We start from the raw sequence: 20,229 nt of genomic DNA on the forward strand, positions 1-20,229 counted from the left end.
AGGTTCGTGCTATTCACACAGATCTTTGATAAGCACCTAAGATTGCTTGATCGTGGTGCTTAAGTCTGTTAGTTAGAAGTGTTTTAAGTTATTATTTGTCGCTTTTATTCAATATTGCTCGTAAGGTAGTTTCTTAAGTGTTTCAGGCAAAACGCCCTTAAAAGGCGTATTTTGATTGCAAAGCCAACCCCCAAGTTAGTTCAAGTATCATCGCCCGATGGAACTTGTGCCAAAGTACCAAAGAACGAAAGCGAGAAGCGTCGGGCAAGCCAGTGGTCGTCGGGTGTCAAGTTTTGGAGGCTAGCTTTCCTTTCTGAAGATAAGCTCTGCGTATCGATACGGATTAAGGGCCGTATCGATACGCGTTGGTTAATTGGGCAGGCAGAGAGTTCTGTATCGATACGGCCATAAACTGTATCGATACGAGCGCGTTATGGGGAAATTGGTCTCTTCAGCTTAGCGATGTGGTATCGATACTTTTCATAATCCGTATCGATACGGTGAGCTTTCGGCCAGATATTTTGTTACTTTTTGGACTTTTCATTTATGGAATACTTGCCTTTAATAGTATGTTTCTTAGATATTTGATGAGAGAGAAACCCATTGTGTATAAATAGGGGCTTCATCTCTCTCTTTTGGGAGCTAGCCCATTACTAACTTTAGTGTTTTCCTCCATTAATGTTCTTTTAAGCTTTTCAAGAGTAATTTCCATAGAACTCAAGTAAGTTTGTTCTTGTTTGTTAATTTCTCGTTAATTAAAGTTGTTCGTACGACTTGGATCCTTTATAATATCAAGTTTGTTTTCGTTTTTATCGGTTAAAAATCATGTATCGTTTTTATGCTTTCTTTTATGCTTTAGCTATGTGTGAGTAGTCAATAGGCCAAGTCTCGGGGTAATCTTTCCCGAGACTTAGGTGGTTACTTGGTTCTCAAGTCCTCGAGCTTAAAACCATGATTTTCGGAATAGAGCTTAACTTGCCTTTGGTCTAAACAAGGGGTGTTAACTCCTTGGTAAGATGTTTAGCCAAGCGGTCTTGGCAAAAAGCTTACCCAGGGCTCGTGGCCTCCTATGTGTTCGACAAATATTAAAAACAAGTTGGTTCGTCTCCGTTTAATCACATCTTTCGTTAAACGAAGTCATTAAAGCTAAATCCTCCGGGCATGAGCACGCGGTCGTGACTCTCGCCTGAGTTATAATTGAGAAACGGTAACGGCTTAAGTCAAGGGTTAGATGATCCTTAGACTTGCCTCTTTTAGTTTATAAAGCTCGAATCTAATTTGTTGCTTTAGCCTTTCCACCGTTAAAAGCAAAACCAAGTTGGCCGTCTTAAACGCCACAATCCACCATATAAAACCTACAATCCAATTAAGTTATATTCGAATTCCCTGTGGTACGATCCCGGACTTTCCGGTTATTATACTATCGACGACCTAGCCCTACGCTTGGGGTTTTTCTCAACCTTATTTGAAGGCGAGGTTTAAAGGCTAAGCATTTTTGGCGCCGTTGCCGAGGATTTCTTATTTTAGCTTATTTAGAGGATCGACAAACCACTGTAAGTACTCCGTTTATTTTTCATTTTGAGTAAATTGAACTCAACTTAGCAGATATCTCTAACTGAGCCACCAATTCGACTTGAGGTTTAACGAAGCTAATTTGAGCATCAATTGCCTTTTTACTGTTTTTATTGCTTACATATAGCCGTGGAGGTGGCATAACCCCATGAGATTGTTTGTGAACGAGGCGACGGCATAGCCCCTCTAGTCTGCTTAATTGGACTATGCAGGTTGTATGCTCAATATTTATCGTAGTCCTTTATCGAATCGGCTACATCGATCTGCATCTCGTGAGTTATCACCTCCGTTAAGGCCAATGGCAGATCAACCGGCAGCTCGTACTTTGCACGATTATTTAACGCCAGAAAGAGGTCCACATGTCTCCCCCATAGCCATTCCCACTTGCACTGCCGCCAATGCGTTTGCTTTCAAGTCAGAGTATCATCGGGTTATACCAGAGTTTCGGGGGAGTGAATTGGAGGATCCCTATGCTCACATTCGAGAATTCGAGACTATCGTTAGCACCTTCGTGACCGGGCCGGGACAGCTAGATCAAGCTCGCCTGAAGTTATTTCCCTTCTCGCTCAAAGACAAGGCTAAGCAGTGGTTTCATTCTTTGAAGCCCCGATCTTTGCTCACATGGGGGGAAGTGTAAGACGTGTTCACCACAAAGTTCTTTCCCGTTAGCCGAACTAAGCTTCTCATGGACCAAATTCAGAACTTTAAACAGAAGGAGGGGGAGGTCTTTTATAAGTTTTGGGAGCAATATAAGGATCTACATGCCACTGTTCCACACCATAATTTTCCCATGTACCAAGTGATCAACTATTTCTATCTGGGTTGTGATAGGGATTCCAAGCAGGTTCTCGATACTATGGGGAGTGGAGATTTCATGGGGAAAGATCCCGATGCCGCATGGGAATTCTTGGACGCCTTAGCAGAAAGGGCCCAAACTTGGCAATACATTGATCCAGGCGATCAAGCAATGAGAAATCAAGGTCCGGGCGGTTCTGGCAAGTTTTCGGTAAGCGAGCATAATGGATTTGAGACAAAGTTGGATGAGTTATCACTGAAGTTGGATAAGATGAAGTTAGACTCGACCCAGGTTAAAGAAGTAAAGGAGGTTCGGCAAGTGGAGGAAGTGTGCGTCATTTGTGAGACTACGGGTCATTCGACCGACAACTGTCATACCATCCCCACCCTCCAACAGCACTACAATCAACTCTTCAAAGAAGTATGTGCACTGAATCAACGATGGGATCCATACTCCAACACTTATAATCTGGGGTTGCGGTCCAATCCGGCTTTCCGTTGGAATAATCAGAATGAAATGGGAAATTCGTCAACTTCTCAAGCTCCTCCGCCCCCTCAGAACCAAACATGGAGGCAACCTCAACTTTAAGGTCCACCCCATTTTCCTACAATCCAAGGCCTGCCAGGATTCATACCATCGGGCCAATTCCAAGGGCAAAATCCATTTCCACAACACCAAGCACCACCTCTGCGTCGTTCTTTGGAGGATATTGTCAGATGCAAACTACCACCAACGAGCAAACTGCTCAAGCTATGAACGACATCCGTAATCAAGTGGGTAAATTAACAACGGCTATCGGGGTATTGCAACAAGAGAAAGGCAAACTACTTACTCAACCTCAACCAAACCCTCAAGGCAAGCACTTTGCGCAAAGCTCTTTGGTGACTTTCCCTGAGCAAGCAAAGGCCATAATATCGTTGAGAAGTGGGAAGACGGTTGATAATGCTTAAGTGGAGCCGCCGGTCGCGCCAATCTTGCTACCTTTTCCTGCACCATCAAAGCCGACATTATCAGATGAGGAATCTCCCAAACAAGCTCCTACAGAAGAAGCGAAGGGAAAGGCAAAAGAGAGCGATGTTCCGCCAGCTTTCACTGTGCTCGCACCATATCCTAACAGACTAAAGACGCCGGCTAAGCCAAATCTGAATACTGATATCTATGATGTGCTTAAGCAAGTGACTGTCAATCTTCCTTTGCTCGATGCTATTAAGCAGATTCCATCTTACGCAAAAAATTTGAAGGAGTTGTGCACTCACAAACGGCAACTCCAATGGCAAAAGAATGTGTTTTTGACCGAGCAAGTGAGCTCGCTCTTCCAATCAACCCTTCCGCCCAAGTACAACGATCCAGGGTGTCCTACGATATCCATCACTATTGGGGGTAAGGTTGTTGAGAAAGCTCTTCTTGATTTGGGCGTAAGCGTGAATCTCCTGCCGTTCTCAGTGTATAAACAGCTCGGTTTGGGGGAAATGAAGCCGACTCGAGTGACTTTACAATTGGCGGATCGGAGTATCCGAGTTCCGAAAGGGATGGTGGAGGATGTCTTAGTTCAAGTTGATCAGTTTGTGTACCCGGTTGACTTTGTGGTTCTCGATACGTGCCCTGTGCCGGCGGCTCAATCATCCGTTCCAATTATTCTCGGGTACCCGTTTTTAGCAACATCTGATGCTGTGATTCATTGCCGGGATGGTCGACTGAATATGAGTTTTGGTAACATGAAAATGCAAGTCAACATGTTCCATATTGGGAGCCAAATGGGAGATGATGAGGATGTATGCGGAGTTAGCATGATCGATGCACTCGTTCAAGACCATGTTAATAAGTTCGTTTGCAAGGACTAGTTGGAATTAGCACTTACTTCCGCCGAGTTCGATTTTCTTGATGCCCCCGAAGTTGCATATTTGTGCTCTTTATTGGATGAGGGAGAAATGTGTGGTGTCAATCCATGGATCCCAAAATTCGGGGAGTTACCTCCTATTGTGAAGCGAGTCGTTCCGTCTAGTGTGGAGCCCTCGCCACTCGAGCTCAAACCATTACCGGACACTCTTAAGTATGCTTATCTTGGCGATGGCCGAACATACTGTAGGGAGGTATTCCCGAGCAGATACATTTAGTTACCAAACACGTGATGTTTGGGAACACGTGGTAAATACGACTGGACTTATCGCCGAGCAGTTCGGTGAACAGCGATATGGACCAGTGATATGAGAAGTCATGGCTATAAATAGACTGTTCGGTTATGATACAGCCGAACAGATGATGTAAAGAACCTTGCACGTAATACGAGTGATCACGGGTTGAAAGCAATGCAATCGATATCCGAATAAATGGTACGTGGGACCATAGTTTGAATATAGACAGGACAGTCATCATGCTAAACAAGTGTTCGGCAATATGGACCAGTGACATGAGAAGTCAGTGGTCCAGGAAGGTTGTACGGGCTCAAGGACCAGTTACATGTGAGGTAACTGGTCCAAGCCGTCTGTTCGGCTATGAGACGGCCGAACAAAGATGGAACTCCAATCGAGAGTAGGAGCAGAGAGAATACTCTGGAAGATTCCAGAATAGTCATGTCTCTTATAGGGATAAAGATCCCAAGAATATAGGATCTGAGAAAGATACCCAACGAGTATGGGATGTTCGGCTCTTAAAGGAAAAGAATCCTAAAAGGACTCTTTCCCATAAACTGATAAAGGAAACGAGACTCCTTGATATCCTGGGTTTCCTATACGAGTTAGGAATCCTATGGCAATAAGGATGCTTGGACAGCAAGCATCCATAAATCTATAAATATGAGGAAAACCTAGAGGTGAGAGGTACGCAATACGTTGCATTATTATTGCTTTCCTACTGATAATTAGGGCTGAGTTTTCTAGTACGTGATACTAACAAAGGCATCGGAGGGCCTTTGCCACGAGAGGCAAAGGTGCACTCACCCCTTGTCTATTTTGCAGATTAGGGTTCAGACGTCGAGCTAGGGTTCCGGTGAAGAGGCACGAATAAGCCGTTGCAATCCAGTTGATCCGAAGCGTCAATTGTTTTCATCCCCCTACAATTGGCGCCGTCTGTGGGAAACGAAAGAATTCCCTTTTGAAATACGACCATGGTGGAAGTAACTCCAGCAACACCGCATGAACCAAAAGACGTGTTAGATGAGGGAAGGGACAAATCCCCACCTGGGGCTCCGAGAAAGCCCCAGGGTGGGCGCAGAAGGAACACGAGTAAGGACCACCCCCTTACCGTGCATCATAACTCCAAAAATAGAGGAGATGGAGAGACGGCTTCAAGATCCACGAGAAGGAGTAAATCCCGTCAAAGGGATGAATCGATCGCGCACTCCAGGAGTGTGCACCATAGTGACGACGTTCTTGATAGAAAGAGGCAAGAAGTCAAGGAATATGCTCGTCTGATTAAAAAACGAGAGCATGAGATCAGAGAATTGGAAAGAATTAGGGAGCATCCAGAGGATTCTGGCCTGTCTCGAGGAAATTCTAGAGGCAGTAGGTATGCTATGGTACAATACAGAAAAGATCCTTCACGAGGAAGAAGGAGCAGAAGTCCTGTCATAGGGCGTCATGAAGCTTCTCCACGGAAAAGGGGAAGAAAAAGTAGAAGCCGAACACCAGAGAGAAGGACTTCTTCACGAAAAAAGAGGAGCAGAGACCGAAGTTCTACCCCCGAGGAAGAGGACACGAGAAAGCATCATCGAGACAGGTACGAAAGACCTGATGCTGATTGGGTCAAGACTTCGGCCCACAAGTCAAAGGAGCAAGAGGATGGGACAGCGACTGCACGAGAAGCAGCACGCAAGGCCCTGAGTAATATTGCAGCCTCTCCCTTTACAAAGAGGCTACAAGAAGCAAGGTTGCCGAGCAGAGTGAAGCACGGTGCATTCGTACTTTACGAGACAAATACGGATCCCGTAGCTCACATACAGCATTACCAACAGGCCATGTTTATGCATGAAGGGGATGATTCCATCTTGTGCAAGATGTTTCCCTCCAGTCTTGGCAAGGTGGCTTTATCCTGGTTTCATAAGTTGGCCCCACGATCCATACGAGGATGGAGGCAGTTGGCAGAGGAATTCACTGCTCGGTTCTTAACGAGCAGAAAGGCCCCAAAGACTTTTGAGAGTCTTTCCACCATGAAGTAGGAGGAGATCGAGCAGATCAGGGATTATGCAAAGAAGTACTGGGAAACTTTCAACGAGATTGAAAGTTGCAGTGAAGAGTATGCAATTGCTACGTTCAAAACTGGTTTGCCTGTTCGGGGGGAGCTGCGCCGTTCATTGAATAAACATCCAGTAGCCACCTTGGCTAAATTGATGGAACGGATAGAGCAACACGCCAGAATGGAGGATGACATACTCCGTGAGGATGGCAGGACGGTTGCCGAACAGCAGAAGGCACCTGCCAAAAAGGTGGATAAGCCAGAACCCAAGTCTTACAAAGACAGAAGGGAGTACGGGCAGGCTAAGAAGGAGGCATACAAGGACAAGCAAGCTCCTGACCCCAAGTCCTTCTTTTCTATCACTACGGTTTGGAAAGAGCCAATATACAGGATTCTTTATCGAATAAAGAATCAGCCATATTTTAAATGGCCCCCAAGTCTAGGTGGAGACAAAGATGCAAAACGTGCTACGAATCAGCACTGCAGTTATCACAAGGATTGGGGCCATATGACCGAGGATTGTGAGGTATACAAGAGGCACCTTGATGATTTGGTCTCTCGGAGCTATCTCAAGGAGTTTATCCAGGAGGACCCTAAAGAGAGAGGGAAGGCCATGGAACTGGGTTACGAGCAACACCCTAAAGGCGTGATCCATATGATACATGGGCTGGCTGCACCTTATACGAGGAGTGAGGTGAGGCTGTTGCAAAGACAGGTCAAGCATGATCAGCACGTGATGCGGTTGGGAAAAAAGAGAGGGCGAGAGACTAATGCATGCAACGAGAGCATGGCATTCAGTGACGATGATTTGGCGGAGGTCCAAATACCCCACAATGATGCATTGGTCGTAACCCTCCGAGTTGGGGAGTACGACATCGAAAGAATTCTAGTGGACTCGGGGAGCTGTACAGAGGTGTTGTACTATGATGCATTCAAGAAGCTGGGCCTGGCCCAATCAGACTTAGAACAGTCTACAACGCCTCTTATTGGGTTCGGTGCAGGAGCAGTCTGGCCCCTCGGAAAGGTAACGTTACCTGTTCGGGCCGGATCAGTAGTGCTGAGAACAGATTTTTTGGTGGTCGATGTCCCATCTTCCTATAACGCGATTATAGGAAGGACTTGGTTGCACAAAATGAGAGCAGTTTCCTCGACTTATCACCAGATGGTGAAGTTCCCAGGATCAAATGGGATTGAAGTCCTTAAAGGAAACCAGAAGGTGGCACAGCAATGCTTGATTTCCATCATCAAAACAGCCCCAAAGGTCCACCATGTTCACACACTGGAAGTACCAGATCAACCAACCATCGAGGACGTTGGGAGAAGCCCGGCTGAAAAAGTGGTTGAAGGCCTGGAGAAGATTCAGATCAACGAGACTGATCCTGAAAGATATTTTTTGATTGGGAAATCATTACCAGCAGACGAAAAGGTTGAGTCGATAAGATTTCTAAAGGAATACATTGATGTTTTTGCATGGATGCCAGAGGAAATGCCCGGGGTGGATGCAGACGTGATCTGTCATCATTTAAACATTGACCCTCAACACAAGCCGATCATTCAGAAAAAACGAAGGGCTGCCGCGCAGCATGTAGATGCAGTGATTGAAGAGGTCGATCGTTTATTGGAGGCCAAGGCAATACGTGAAGTCTATTACCCAGAGTGGTTATCCAACACTGTTGTGGTAAAGAAGAAGAACGGAAAGTGGCGTGTCTGCGTGGACTTCACAGACCTGAACAAGGCATGTCCTAAGGACAGTTTTCCTTTGCCTAGGATTGACCAATTGGTTGATGCAACCTCTGGCTACGAGCGAATGAGTTTTCTCGATGCATATCGAGGATATCATCAGATTGCTATGTTTGAACCTGATCAAGAGAAGACTTCGTTCATCACACCACGAGGGTTATACTGTTACAGTGTTATGCCCTTTGGACTAAGGAATGCTGGGGCTACATACCAAAGACTTGCAACCATTATGTTCAAGAAGCTCATCGGGAAGACTTTGGAAGTTTACATAGATGATATGGTGGTAAAGAGTCGAGAAAAGGGAGGGCATATTTCTGATCTAAGGGAAGTGTTCGAAATCCTGAGGAAGTATAAGCTGAAACTCAACGCCTCGAAGTGTGCATTTGGAGTTGGTTCAGGAAAATTCCTGGGCCATTTGGTAACTTTGAGAGGGATAGAGGCAAATCCCGATCAGATTGATGCCTTACAAAGACTACAGAGTCCCAAAACTACCAAGGAAGTCCAAAGGCTGACTGGAATGGCAGCAGCACTTAACAGATTCATCAGCAAGTCAAGCGATAAATGCAGACCCTTTTTTCAACTATTGAAAAAGAGGGAGGGATTTGAATGGGGAGCAGAATGTGAGCAAGCTTTCCAGGATCTGAAGAAATACCTGGCCGAACCCCCACTGCTGTCAACTCCACAGCTAGGTGAGTCTTTAATTCTGTACTTAGCTGTTTCCGAGCACGCAGTAAGTGCAGTCTTATTGAGGGATTTGGGGACCGAGCAAATCCCCATTTATTATGTTAGCAAGACATTGTTGGACGCAGAGACGAGATATCTGCCTTTAGAAAAACTTGTCCTGGCACTTAGGACAGCAACCAGGAAATTGCCACACTACTTCCAAAGCCATAAGGTTGTGGTTTATACTGAGTATCCATTAAAGCCACTGCTTCGAAAGGCAGATTTTTCGGGAAGGATCTCGACGTGGTCCGTGGAGTTAAGTCAGTATGATCTCGAGTATCAGCCACGTATAGCAATTAAAGGCCAGGTGTTGGCTGATTTTGTGGCAAAGTTTTCCCCCACTGTTGCTCCCTTGCCTCCTACGAGAAAGGAACAGGCAGTTAAGACATCATCCTTGAAGGATCAACCCGTAGCCGAACAGGATCCAAAAGAATGGAAGTTATTCGTCGATGGATCAGCGTGTAATACTGGTTCTGGAATTGGAGTTGTCCTCTTTCCTCCTCAAGGAGTTCTGATTGAACTCTCTGTTCGGCTTGGATTCAGTGCATCGAATAATGTGGCTGAATATGAAGCACTCTTGGCAGGATTGAGAAGTGCGAAGACCCTTAAAGCAGAACGGGTCAGGGTGTATTGTGATTCCCAGCTTGTTGTGAATCAACTGTCCGGCGAGTACGAGACTCGGAATGAAAAGATGGTAGCCTACGTGCAGGCAGCAAAAGACTTGCTTGATACTTTCGAGAGGGTATATATTGAGCAAATAAGTTCTGGACAGAATGCTCATGCAGATTCTTTAGCTTGGTTGGCTGCAGCAGTACCAACAGAGTTTAAAAGAAGGGTGGCAGTAGAATACCTCAACGAGCCGAGCATTGGGAGGAGTGTAGACTTGGTCTTGGACGTGAACCAAGGACCGAGTTGGATGGACCCAATAATGGAGTTCTTACGAGACGAGATACTCCCTTCTGATAAAAAGGAGGCCCACAAGATAAGAGTCAAATCTGCTAGGTTTTGGCTGTCCTCAGAGGGTAAGTTGTATAGGAAATCCTTTACGGGTCCCTATTTGCTATGTGTACATCCTGAGATGGTACAGAAGTTCCTTCATGAAATCCACGAGGGAACATGTGGGAGCCATGCTGGAGGCAGATCTATTGCCCACCGAGCAATTACTCAAGGCTATTGGTGGCCACACATGCAAGAAGATGCAAAGGTGTATGTAAAGATTTGTGAGAAGTGTCAAAAATTCTCACCAATGATTCGAACACCAGCCGAAGATCTGGTGCCTTTAACAAGTCCCTGGCCTTTTGCTCAATGGGGGATGGATATCGTGGGTCCATTGCACAAAGCAACTGGGAATCGAAAATTCCTGCTTGTTGCAACTGACTATTTTACAAAGTGGATTGAGGCAGAACCACTGGCCAAAATCACTGAGCCTATGGTAGAAAGGTTCGTGTGGAAAAGCATCATCACTCGTTTTGGGGTCCCTTATTCATTGATTACAGATAATGGATCCCAATTTCAGAAGAAATTCAAGACTTTTTGTGCCCAATATGGAATAAGAAATTTTTATTCCACCCCAGCCTACCCTCAGAGTAATGGGCAAGCAGAGGCATCCAATAAAACTATCCTAGATGGGATAAAGAAGAGGTTGGACAAAGCAAAGGGAAAATGGCCTGATGAGTTACCGTTAGTTTTGTGGGCTCACCGAACAACGCCTAGGAGGTCTACGGGAGAGACCCCCTATTCGTTGGCATTTGGAACAGAGGCTGTCATACCTCTGGAAGTGGGTCTGCCGACCAACAGGACAGCTCTGGTTGAAAGTGGAGGCAATAACAGGGCCCTTCAAATCGAGCTTGACCTTGCCGAGGAGAGGAGAGAAAAAGCCTTGGTACATCTTGCTTCTTACCAAGAACAGCTGATGAAAAGCTACAACAAGCATGTTCACCCTCGAGAATTTGGTGTTGGGGACCTTGTGCTACGAAAAGTGCTCGGCAACACCAAGGTGGCTAACGAAGGCAAGCTGGGGGCCAACTGGGAGGGCCCATATAGAGTAACTGAGATTATAGGCATTGGAGCCTATCGATTGGCAGATTTGGATGGTGATCCAATTCCAAGGCCTTGGAATGTTCATAATTTACGAAAGTTCTTTGTTTAAAAGTATTAAATCCTGTTTTGGATTTACACTACGTGATTGTGTGGGAATTACGAATATAATTCCTTTGTTCTAGTTTTGATTATTTTTTAAAAAGGGTATGAGTAACGCCCTTTTGCGTTTTACAGATTATGAATACAATCACTTCTTTCGAATAAACTGTTGTGGTATTTAAATACGAACTACGAGTTTGGTTCTCCTTATTCGTATTGGGGAGCAGGGTATACCTTTTGAGTATGTGAGACTTGGGTATACATTTGAATGCAAGTATGAACACACTTGTATGTCTTTTCTTAAAGTACGTGATACTTAGCAAGTATGAAAATACTTGTGTGTTTTCTTTTAAACAAATACAAGTACGAAATACTTGTATGGACGTTCAAAGTACGAGATACTTATATGGTGTTTTAAGTACGTGATACTTGAGAACCTATATTGGCTTGACTTAAATGTAAGCCACATTTAGTTCAGTACGTGAAACTGAAACACAAGTACGAAACACTTGTGTGATGTTCTAAATACGTGATACTTAACAAGTATGAATACACTTGTAAAGTACTAAACTTAAAACAGTACGAGACACTGGGAAACAAATGTTTTGAAGTACGTGACACTTAAACAAAATTGCATACGAACAGATGCAGCAAACATGGACGCCGAGCAAAACATAAAAGTTATGCCACGAAGGGCCGAATACCTGTTTTAAAAGTAAAGTATTGATAGTACTGGTACCACGCAGGGTTTAAAAGCTACGGTCACGCAGGACCAGCTCAACTGTTTTAAAGAAAGTCTTTTTTCAAAACTTACCAAAGGTTTAGTCCAGGTTTTGGACATCTGAGTTTGCCCTGACAGGTTCTTCAGTCGTGACATCTCCTACAGTCACATTCTCCTCCAAGTTGATAGGTTCAGGATTTGAATCTCGAACAGGAGACTGGACAGTCTGAGATCCAGAGGGAATATCTTCTTCTATTCCAGTAAAGTCTTCAATTTGTTGTTCAACATCATCTTCCAGAGGAACTTCTTGCTCTTGGGAAACTGCAGCATGGCTGCTCGGTAGTTCATTGTCAATCCAGAGAGGAGAGTCCTCAGCAACGCCAACTTTTGTTAAACAAGTTTCCCAGCAAGCAATCCAAATCTGATCTTGGATAGCAGGAATCTGTTCAACATAGTTAGCAGTTGTGGTGTCGAATCCCTTCTGGTACCCATCTTCATATGCAGCTTTCTTGGCATTGTCAATCTCTGATAGAGCTTGGTTGAGACTCTCTTCGGCAACTTCAAGTTTTTCTTTGGTTTGGTTGAAATCAGACTTGGCTTTGTCTCTTTCTCTTTCCAACCTGGCGATTGTTCTGAGCATTCGGGTGTTGTCATTCATCAGCCTGACTCTTTCAGCATCAGCTTCTTGGTATTTTTTACCCAGAGTAACCATCTTTTGAATAAACTGACAAAAGAATTAAATAGTCAGAAACAATTGTAGCAATACAAGTTCGATAGCAAATACACGTATCGACCTTACAAAGGAAAAACAACAAGTACCAAATACCTTGATGCCGCTGACAAGTCCAGTAGAAACGAGCCGATCAGATACAGATGCATTTTCTTTTTGCATATCCACTGGGAGCAGCAATCCTTGAGCTAGGGCAAGTGCGGTTTCAGATGAACCAGCACTATCCCCGACGTGAACGGGACGGTCCCCCCTAGTGAAAGGAGGAGTCCACGTCTGAGGTAGGACTTGAGCGGTTGGTGAGATGGGATGATGGGTTTCGGTATCTGCTTGAGAAGCAGTACCATCTTGATCATCTACCCTTGGGCGTTTGTCTCTATGAAGGTCAGCGGCCTCTGTGGTGGTGTCCACTTCTCGAGGAGAAGATGATGATCGTGCGGATCCCCCCCTATTACGACGAGATCGTGGGGGAGGGGCTCCAGTTGAGGCCACCCGCCCAGTCCCACGTCCCCGAGAAGAGACGGTGACGAGGGAGCTGAGATTTATGGGCTGGCGTGTCATAGTGCTCGGGATAGGAGGAGATAGAGAATAACCTGAGGATGAGGATTGGCTGGTAACACAGATGGGCGCTGGCTGTTCGGGTAATGGTAGAGAGGAGGCCTGACTCCGTGAGGATCTTCGAACCCTTATTCGTGGTAAAGGAATTCCTTCGGAAATTGGGACTTCACCCGGTTGGCCGGCTACTGTCACTCCAATGTTAGCTCTGGTACTCCTAAGTTGGGAAGCAGTGGAGGTGGAAGCAGTACTGGTGCTGGGGTGAGCGAGCCTTCTGTCTATAACCCCTCTATACGAAGGATCGTATCCCAGAAGAACTTCTGCGTTGCGACCCCGACCAGCAGTAGGAGTGCCAGGTTCGCCTGTATATTTTAGAACCTTGTTGATGTCCTCTGTTCGGATGTTGCTCGGAACGCGTCTGGGACGATAGTTAGCGTTTTCAGCTGTCGGATCACAATTGTAATATCAAGGTTAGACACATGTAAAGGCTATGAGAAAGCGGTAAACGAAAATATTACAAACTTATTGAAAGAGGAGTATTACGTGGGTATCCCCATATGTGGGGGCAGTGGAGTCCCACCACTTGACCATCCTCTCCTAATGGCTCGAAAGCTCCAGTAACGTATAAGAAGTCAATCTCATGATCCCGAGCAGAATCCGGCAGGTTGAGCACGAGACGCTTTTCTGCCCTTCTTACTTTGAAATAAAAGGTGTTATATTCAGGGTTTAGTACAATACTGTACCACCACTGAATGTCCCAGATCCCTAGCTGGGTCCCTAGAATTCTATTTAAAGCAATTACTCCATTTATCAGCCTAAAAACATTTGTTGATACTTGCATAGGAGTAAGGCGGTACCAATTTAGGATCTGACGTAGGAGTGGATGTAGGGGAAAACGGACTCCTCCTTCGACAATTGCAACGATAGGGATACACATTCTGTCCCATGAGCCACTATCTCTATCTGCTCCTAGAGGGGCAAGTTCGAGACCTACGTTATCAGGAACATTGTAATCCGTCCTAAACGTCGCCATTGCGGCAGGAGTATCACAGAATTTCCTAAACTTACTGGGTCTAGGAGGGGTGTCATGTTCATCCGCCATGGATATACTCGAAGAAAACGTAAATGAAAGAATGGGCGTGATTGAAACCCTAGAAATGACCACAATCTGAGAATGAAATCTCAGATGAAAACCTAAGCAGAAGAAATGGAGTTAGAACGAGAGTCTTACAACGATACCGTGATGATTTCTTCGAGTGCAATCGAATTTGCAGATGGCGGCGATGGCGGAAAACTTAGGACTGAAAGTTCAAACGTTTTGGATGAACAACCAAAAAGAGCCCTTCTAGCGGTTTAAAGGTGAGAGACGGAGACGAAACGTCTCCTCTCACAACGTTACAGGAAAAAGTAACGGAAAGCAGAAACCGTTCTGACGCCGTTTCATAGAACGTCAGTTCGAATTTAATGCGTGGCATATGAAACATGCCACGTGGAGTCATTACCTCGAGATGGTATAATGACATAGGCGCCAAAAGGCATCAATGAAGTATTGAAATTATGACTGCACGGGATCAAAAGAGTTTGGTCTAGATAGAATTCTGTTTCTAAGCGTCATATATTACCCCAGAACAGTGGTAAATACATGAAGCTGGGGAGCAATTGTAGGGAGGTATTCCCGAGCAGATACATTTAGTTACCAAACACGTGATGTTTGGGAACACGTGGTAAATACAACTGGACTTATCGCCGAGCAGTTCGGTGAACAGCGATATGGACCAGTGATATGAGAAGTCATGGCTATAAATAGACTGTTCGGTTATGATACAGCCGAACAGATGATGTAAAGAACCTTGCACGTAATACGAGTGATCACGGGTTGAAAGCAATGCAATCGATATCCGAATAAATGGTACGTGGGACCATAGTTTGAATATAGACAGGACAGTCATCATGCTAAACAAGTGTTCGGCAATATGGACCAGTGACATGAGAAGTCAGTGGTCCAGGAAGGTTGTACGGGCTCAAGGACCAGTTACATGTGAGGTAACTGGTCCAAGCCGTCTGTTCGACTATGAGACGGCCGAACAAAGATGGAACTCCAATCGAGAGTAGGAGCAGAGAGAATACTCTGGAAGATTCCAGAATAGTCATGTCTCTTATAGGGATAAAGATCCCAAGAATATAGGATCTGAGAAAGATACCCAACGAGTATGGGATGTTCGGCTCTTAAAGGAAAAGAATCCTAAAAGGACTCTTTCCCATAAACTGATAAAGGAAACGAGACTCCTTGATATCCTGGGTTTCCTATACGAGTTAGGAATCCTATGGCAATAAGGATGCTTGGACAGCAAGCATCCATAAATCTATAAATATGAGGAAAACCTAGAGGTGAGAGGTACGCAATACGTTGCATTATTATTGCTTTCCTACTGATAATTAGGGCTGAGTTTTCTAGTACGTGATACTAACAAAGGCATCGGAGGGCCTTTGCCACGAGAGGCAAAGGTGCACTCACCCCTTGTCTATTTTGCAGATTAGGGTTCAGACGTCGAGCTAGGGTTCCGGTGAAGAGGCACGAATAAGCCGTTGCAATCCAGTTGATCCGAAGCGTCAATTGTTTTCATCCCCCTACACATACCCGATGGTGATCCCCTCCGTCCTTACCGATCTTCAAGAGTGCCAATTGCTGGCTAAATTGAGGAAGCAATCCAAGGCTTTAGGGTGGTCTATAGCCGACATCAAAAGAATCGATGCATCCCTTTGCTCCCACCACATCTATCTTGAAGATGATGTCAAGGCATCTCGCCAACCTCAACGGCGGTTGTGTGGGCATGCGCCCCGAAAATTCGCTCGGTTTGTAAAATCGGGCGCAACCCTTTTTCAAAAAAGCGTGGCGAAACGCTTCGATTCAGAGTCGTCACTCCGGTTTTAACGGTGAGAGCACCCAAGGAACCGAACTCGAGAACGTTTGCCACGTTTGTTTGATTTGAAAAAGGCTTGTAGACCGGTCCGTTGTCACCTTCGATATCTGAGGTTCGGGAGCCAAGTTACGAGAGGGGAAGGGTTTTATGGCACCCCTCTCGCCCAATCCAGAGATCGGTCTCTACTCGGGCATTTTGTAAAACATTTGCATTTTTCTCTCAGATCATTTTTTAGCCAGTTAGGGCGGGGAAACAGTTAATGGGGGTTTAAAACTGTAACAAGTTGTAATTACGTGACAAAATGTTTATGGATGATTGCTTGCAATGATAAATATAGATTGAGAACATGCACTGAGCAACCCGACTGACTCGAAGTACGCTGCCCCGAAGGAAACGTGAGCAGGGTCCACACCAGCATGCACTGGCCAAACCACTACATGCTGGTACAACCCGCGCACGCCACAGTGAGACTGGCGTACTCCACTTATCAGCTTTCACAGTCTTTGTTTGCAACCCTCTGGGCTCTGGAAAGGGACCATCGCACACCCAGGGCAAACCACATAGTTAATAGAGCAGAATATATATAGTTACAGGCAGATGATATGGCTTGAAGCCATGAAAATAGACAGGAAACCCCCTAAACAGAGTGGGGACATAAAAGAGGCCAAGATTAAGCTAAAGTGCAAGGGCCAACCACTGGATCCAAGTTTCAACTGTCGTATGCCAGTCATGGCCTGCCGTACGCACGTTTGACCCTAATCCAGTGCTTGGCTTTGCATCATCTGGGCTCTGGAACATGACCAGAAGGATCCCAGAGGCCTTTTGAATAGACGAAGAGTAAGCAATAACTACCACATCTAAACAGTTCTAAATATACAGAAAGCAGTAAACTGGTTATTTAGCATGCTAAGGTGATCGACAGAAATGTGAGATAACAGAAATGATGATCCATGATCCCCATGCCAGTAGTGCTCGTTCTGCCATGACTGGCGTACGGCATATGGTTACTGGCGTGCGCCATGTGTCACCTCATATGTTTGTTGTATTTTACCAGTTTAAGACCAGGACTAGTATTGTTTACTAGCCTGGGCCTTACTGGTTCCCCTCAGGAGTCGAAAACAGAAAAGAACGTAAAGGTGGTATATCTTTTGTATTGGGGTTTGAAGGAGGTATTGAGCTTAAGGGTTGAAGATGGAGGCTTAGATGGTGGCTGTATGTCAGCAGGGTGTATGGAGGTGGGTTGCTTTCCTTTCTCTTTCAATGGAAGAAGAGAAAAATAGAGAGCAAGAAAAGGAGAAGAAAGCTTTGTGCTTTTTGATGAAGCTAACCCCTTGCAAATGAATGCAAGGGGGGTATTTATAGAGGAGAGAGGGACTGAGATCAGTTGAGGCTAGGCCTTGTTTGGCTGGTTGGGGCAAGGTTGGAGCCTCCCATGCATTAAATGCATGGGACTTACCTTAATGGAGGGTGTAGGAGAGAGAGGGAACGGGCCTGGACGGTATAATCATCAGGGGCTACTGTGGCCGACGTCAGGGTGGCACAAAAGTCTCGTCCATGTGGCTGAATAAAGTTGATTTGACTGGAATTGACTGGCGTGCGCCACATTTGGACTGGCGTGCGCCAGTAAAAACTGAATTATGGCCGATGACCAACACGTGTCAGCTAACTGGCGTACGTCATCAAGGTACTGGCGCAAGCCAGTTGGGTTTTACTGGGGCAGTTTGGCTCTGGTTTGAAGGGTTTTGAAAAGGGTTTGAAAGAGGTTTGGGACGCTCAAAGCTCGAACGCACCATCGTCCTCAGACTCTTCTCGACTATAATCATCATTGGGAAAATAAAAGATCGACAAATAACGTTATCTGGACAGACCAGAATGGGGTGTCTACAGAAGCCCCCCTTTGACGGCACTTGATGCACCATTGACTGGAGACAAGTAACGTCAAAGGTTTTCTAGACACCCTCTTCAAGGCTATCCAGAATGCATGAATTTTGAAGAACCTGTTTGATTTGAGATTTGGACGAATGGATCGTCGTTGATTTGAAATTGGACAAGTGGATCGTCGTTGATTTGGAATTGGGCGAGTGGATCGCCGTTGATTTGACTTTGGACGAGTGGATCATCGTTGATTTGAAATTGGATGAGTGTATCGTCGTTGATTTGATTTTGGACGGATAGATCGTCATTGATTTGAAATTGGACGGATAGATCGTCGTTGATTTGAAATTGGACGAGTGGATCGTCGTTGATTTGATTTTGGACGGATAGATCATCGTTGATTTAAAATTGGACGAGTGGATCATTGTTGATTTGATTTTGGATGGATAGATCGTCGTTGATTTGAAATTGGACGAGTGGATCGCCGTTGATTTGAAATTGGACGGATAGATCGTCGTTGATTTGAAATTGGTCTGATAGATCGTCGTTGATTTGAAATTGGACGAGTGGATCGCCATTGATTTGAAATTGGACGGATAGATCGTCGTTGATTTGAAATTGGACAGATAGATCGTCGTTGATTTGAAATTGGACGAGTGGATCGCCGTTGATTTGAAATTGGACGGGTCTCTGCTTGGGGATGTCTTCAATACGGGTACCAACACGACTCATGGCAATTCAGGACGCCATTTGAGAACGGACCCCGTCGCATAGGGTGATTTGGGCCTCAGGCCCAACATTAATTGGCATACGGTACCTCCATACTGGCGTGCGCCAGTTGCTGGAAAGACCCGAGCCCAAAACCGGCCCAGATCCGGCCCAATTGCCCCTTTACGTCGTATGATCTGCCGAACCAGTGCAGGAAACCGCCATTCGTTTCAGTTTTGAACTCCAGACTCTCAAATCTCTCTCAAACCCTTCTCTAAACTTCAATCTCCCTTACCTTTCTTCGAAACCCACTTACCCATAGTAGCCATGGCTGAACCTGGAGGCGGCAATGGCAGTGATAGAGGTGGTGGTGATGAGGTTCGACCGAGGGGCGAGCCCGAAAGCCCTCAAATCGACGATCAACCGCCAGGAGAAACCCCGTCGACGACTGGTGTTGGGCCTTCTTGTGGTTCGGGCGACGGCGATGGCCATGCAGCAGAGGTGGTTGGTGGTGATGAGGGGCGTACGCCAGGTGTGGCGGGGTGTACGCCAGGTGTTGTTGGCACAGTGGGTCCACGGGTTCGACGATTGGACCCGAGGAGTGGTGTAGAAGGCTTGGTGATCACGGGTTTAGGCTTGGCCGAAGCCGGCAGCAGCGGCAGTGGCGGTGGTGATGGTGGTGATCGACCGGGGACGCCACCGAGGGATCCGGCGAGGGGCAAAGGTCCCGTGGTTGAAGAGGGTGTATCCGGAGAAGTACCCATGGAGAAGATCGAGTTCAGGCCCGCAGTGGGGTCTTCGGCACACGTACCCATCACTCGAGGGGATTTTGCAGAGTTCGTATCTAAGGAGGAACTCGGCCGTTTGCTCCGGGAGAACCCGGGGGTTGTGGCTGCAGTGCTGGCAGCGCGAGAGGATAGGCTCCGACAGGTGGAGAGGGCCCAGGAGGAGGAGCGACTGAGAGAGGAGGCCGAGAGGGCCAGGGCCGAGGAGGAGGCCTTTGTGAGCGAGACCGAGGCGGCCGAGGAGGCTCAAGGGGAGGTGTGGTCCTTTGAGCGGGCAGTGACGCTCGCAGAGTCCATACGGCTGGCACCCCGTGCTAGGTTTGAAGCGGCCGCGTACGTTCTGCCCGAGCCACACGTGTTTATCCCGTCTGGGGTCGAGAGCTTTGCACCTTTGAGGGATAGCTACGACGCAGAGCTCATTTTGAGAGACCCGCAGAGACACCTGTCTGTGGATTGGGCGCAAGTATTTCTTTGAACTCACTTTGATATGCATGCCTTATCATTTGTAATCAATACGTAGTTTTGAACTTGTTGTAGCTTGGCTTGTAAGGCATGTAGGCTAGAACTTTGAAACATAAGTTGACTGAGAAAGTAGAACTTGAATAGCATGCCTCGACTTTGAAACTTGACTTGAATGATAGAACTCTTGAAGTAGTTAGATCGACTTGTAGGATGCCCATGACTTCGACAAAACCGTTAGTGCCAAACTCGAATAAAACATAAACTGCCTCGACTAACAAGATACTCCTTTGAACTTGAATTCGGCTAGGTAGACTGCCATGACATGTCGAACGCCC

The 20,229-nt window shown here is 46.0% G+C and overlaps 1 protein-coding gene across 1 annotated transcript in view; it reads left to right on the forward strand.

The window, feature by feature from the left end:
• The first annotated feature begins 1,717 nt into the window (after nucleotides 1–1,717).
• LOC131303291 (uncharacterized) overlaps nucleotides 1,718–20,229 on the forward strand; it is a 50,247-nt gene continuing 31,735 nt past the window's right edge. Inside the window, exon 1 of the mRNA XM_058330090.1 lies at nucleotides 1,718–2,121. Within this exon, the coding sequence (XP_058186073.1) occupies nucleotides 1,790–2,121 (332 nt within the window). The 5' untranslated portion in view covers nucleotides 1,718–1,789. The remainder of the gene's footprint in view (nucleotides 2,122–20,229) is intronic.

The sequence above is a fragment of the Rhododendron vialii genome, chromosome 10a (genome assembly GCF_030253575.1).
Source record: "Rhododendron vialii isolate Sample 1 chromosome 10a, ASM3025357v1".
NCBI lineage: Eukaryota > Viridiplantae > Streptophyta > Magnoliopsida > Ericales > Ericaceae > Rhododendron > Rhododendron vialii.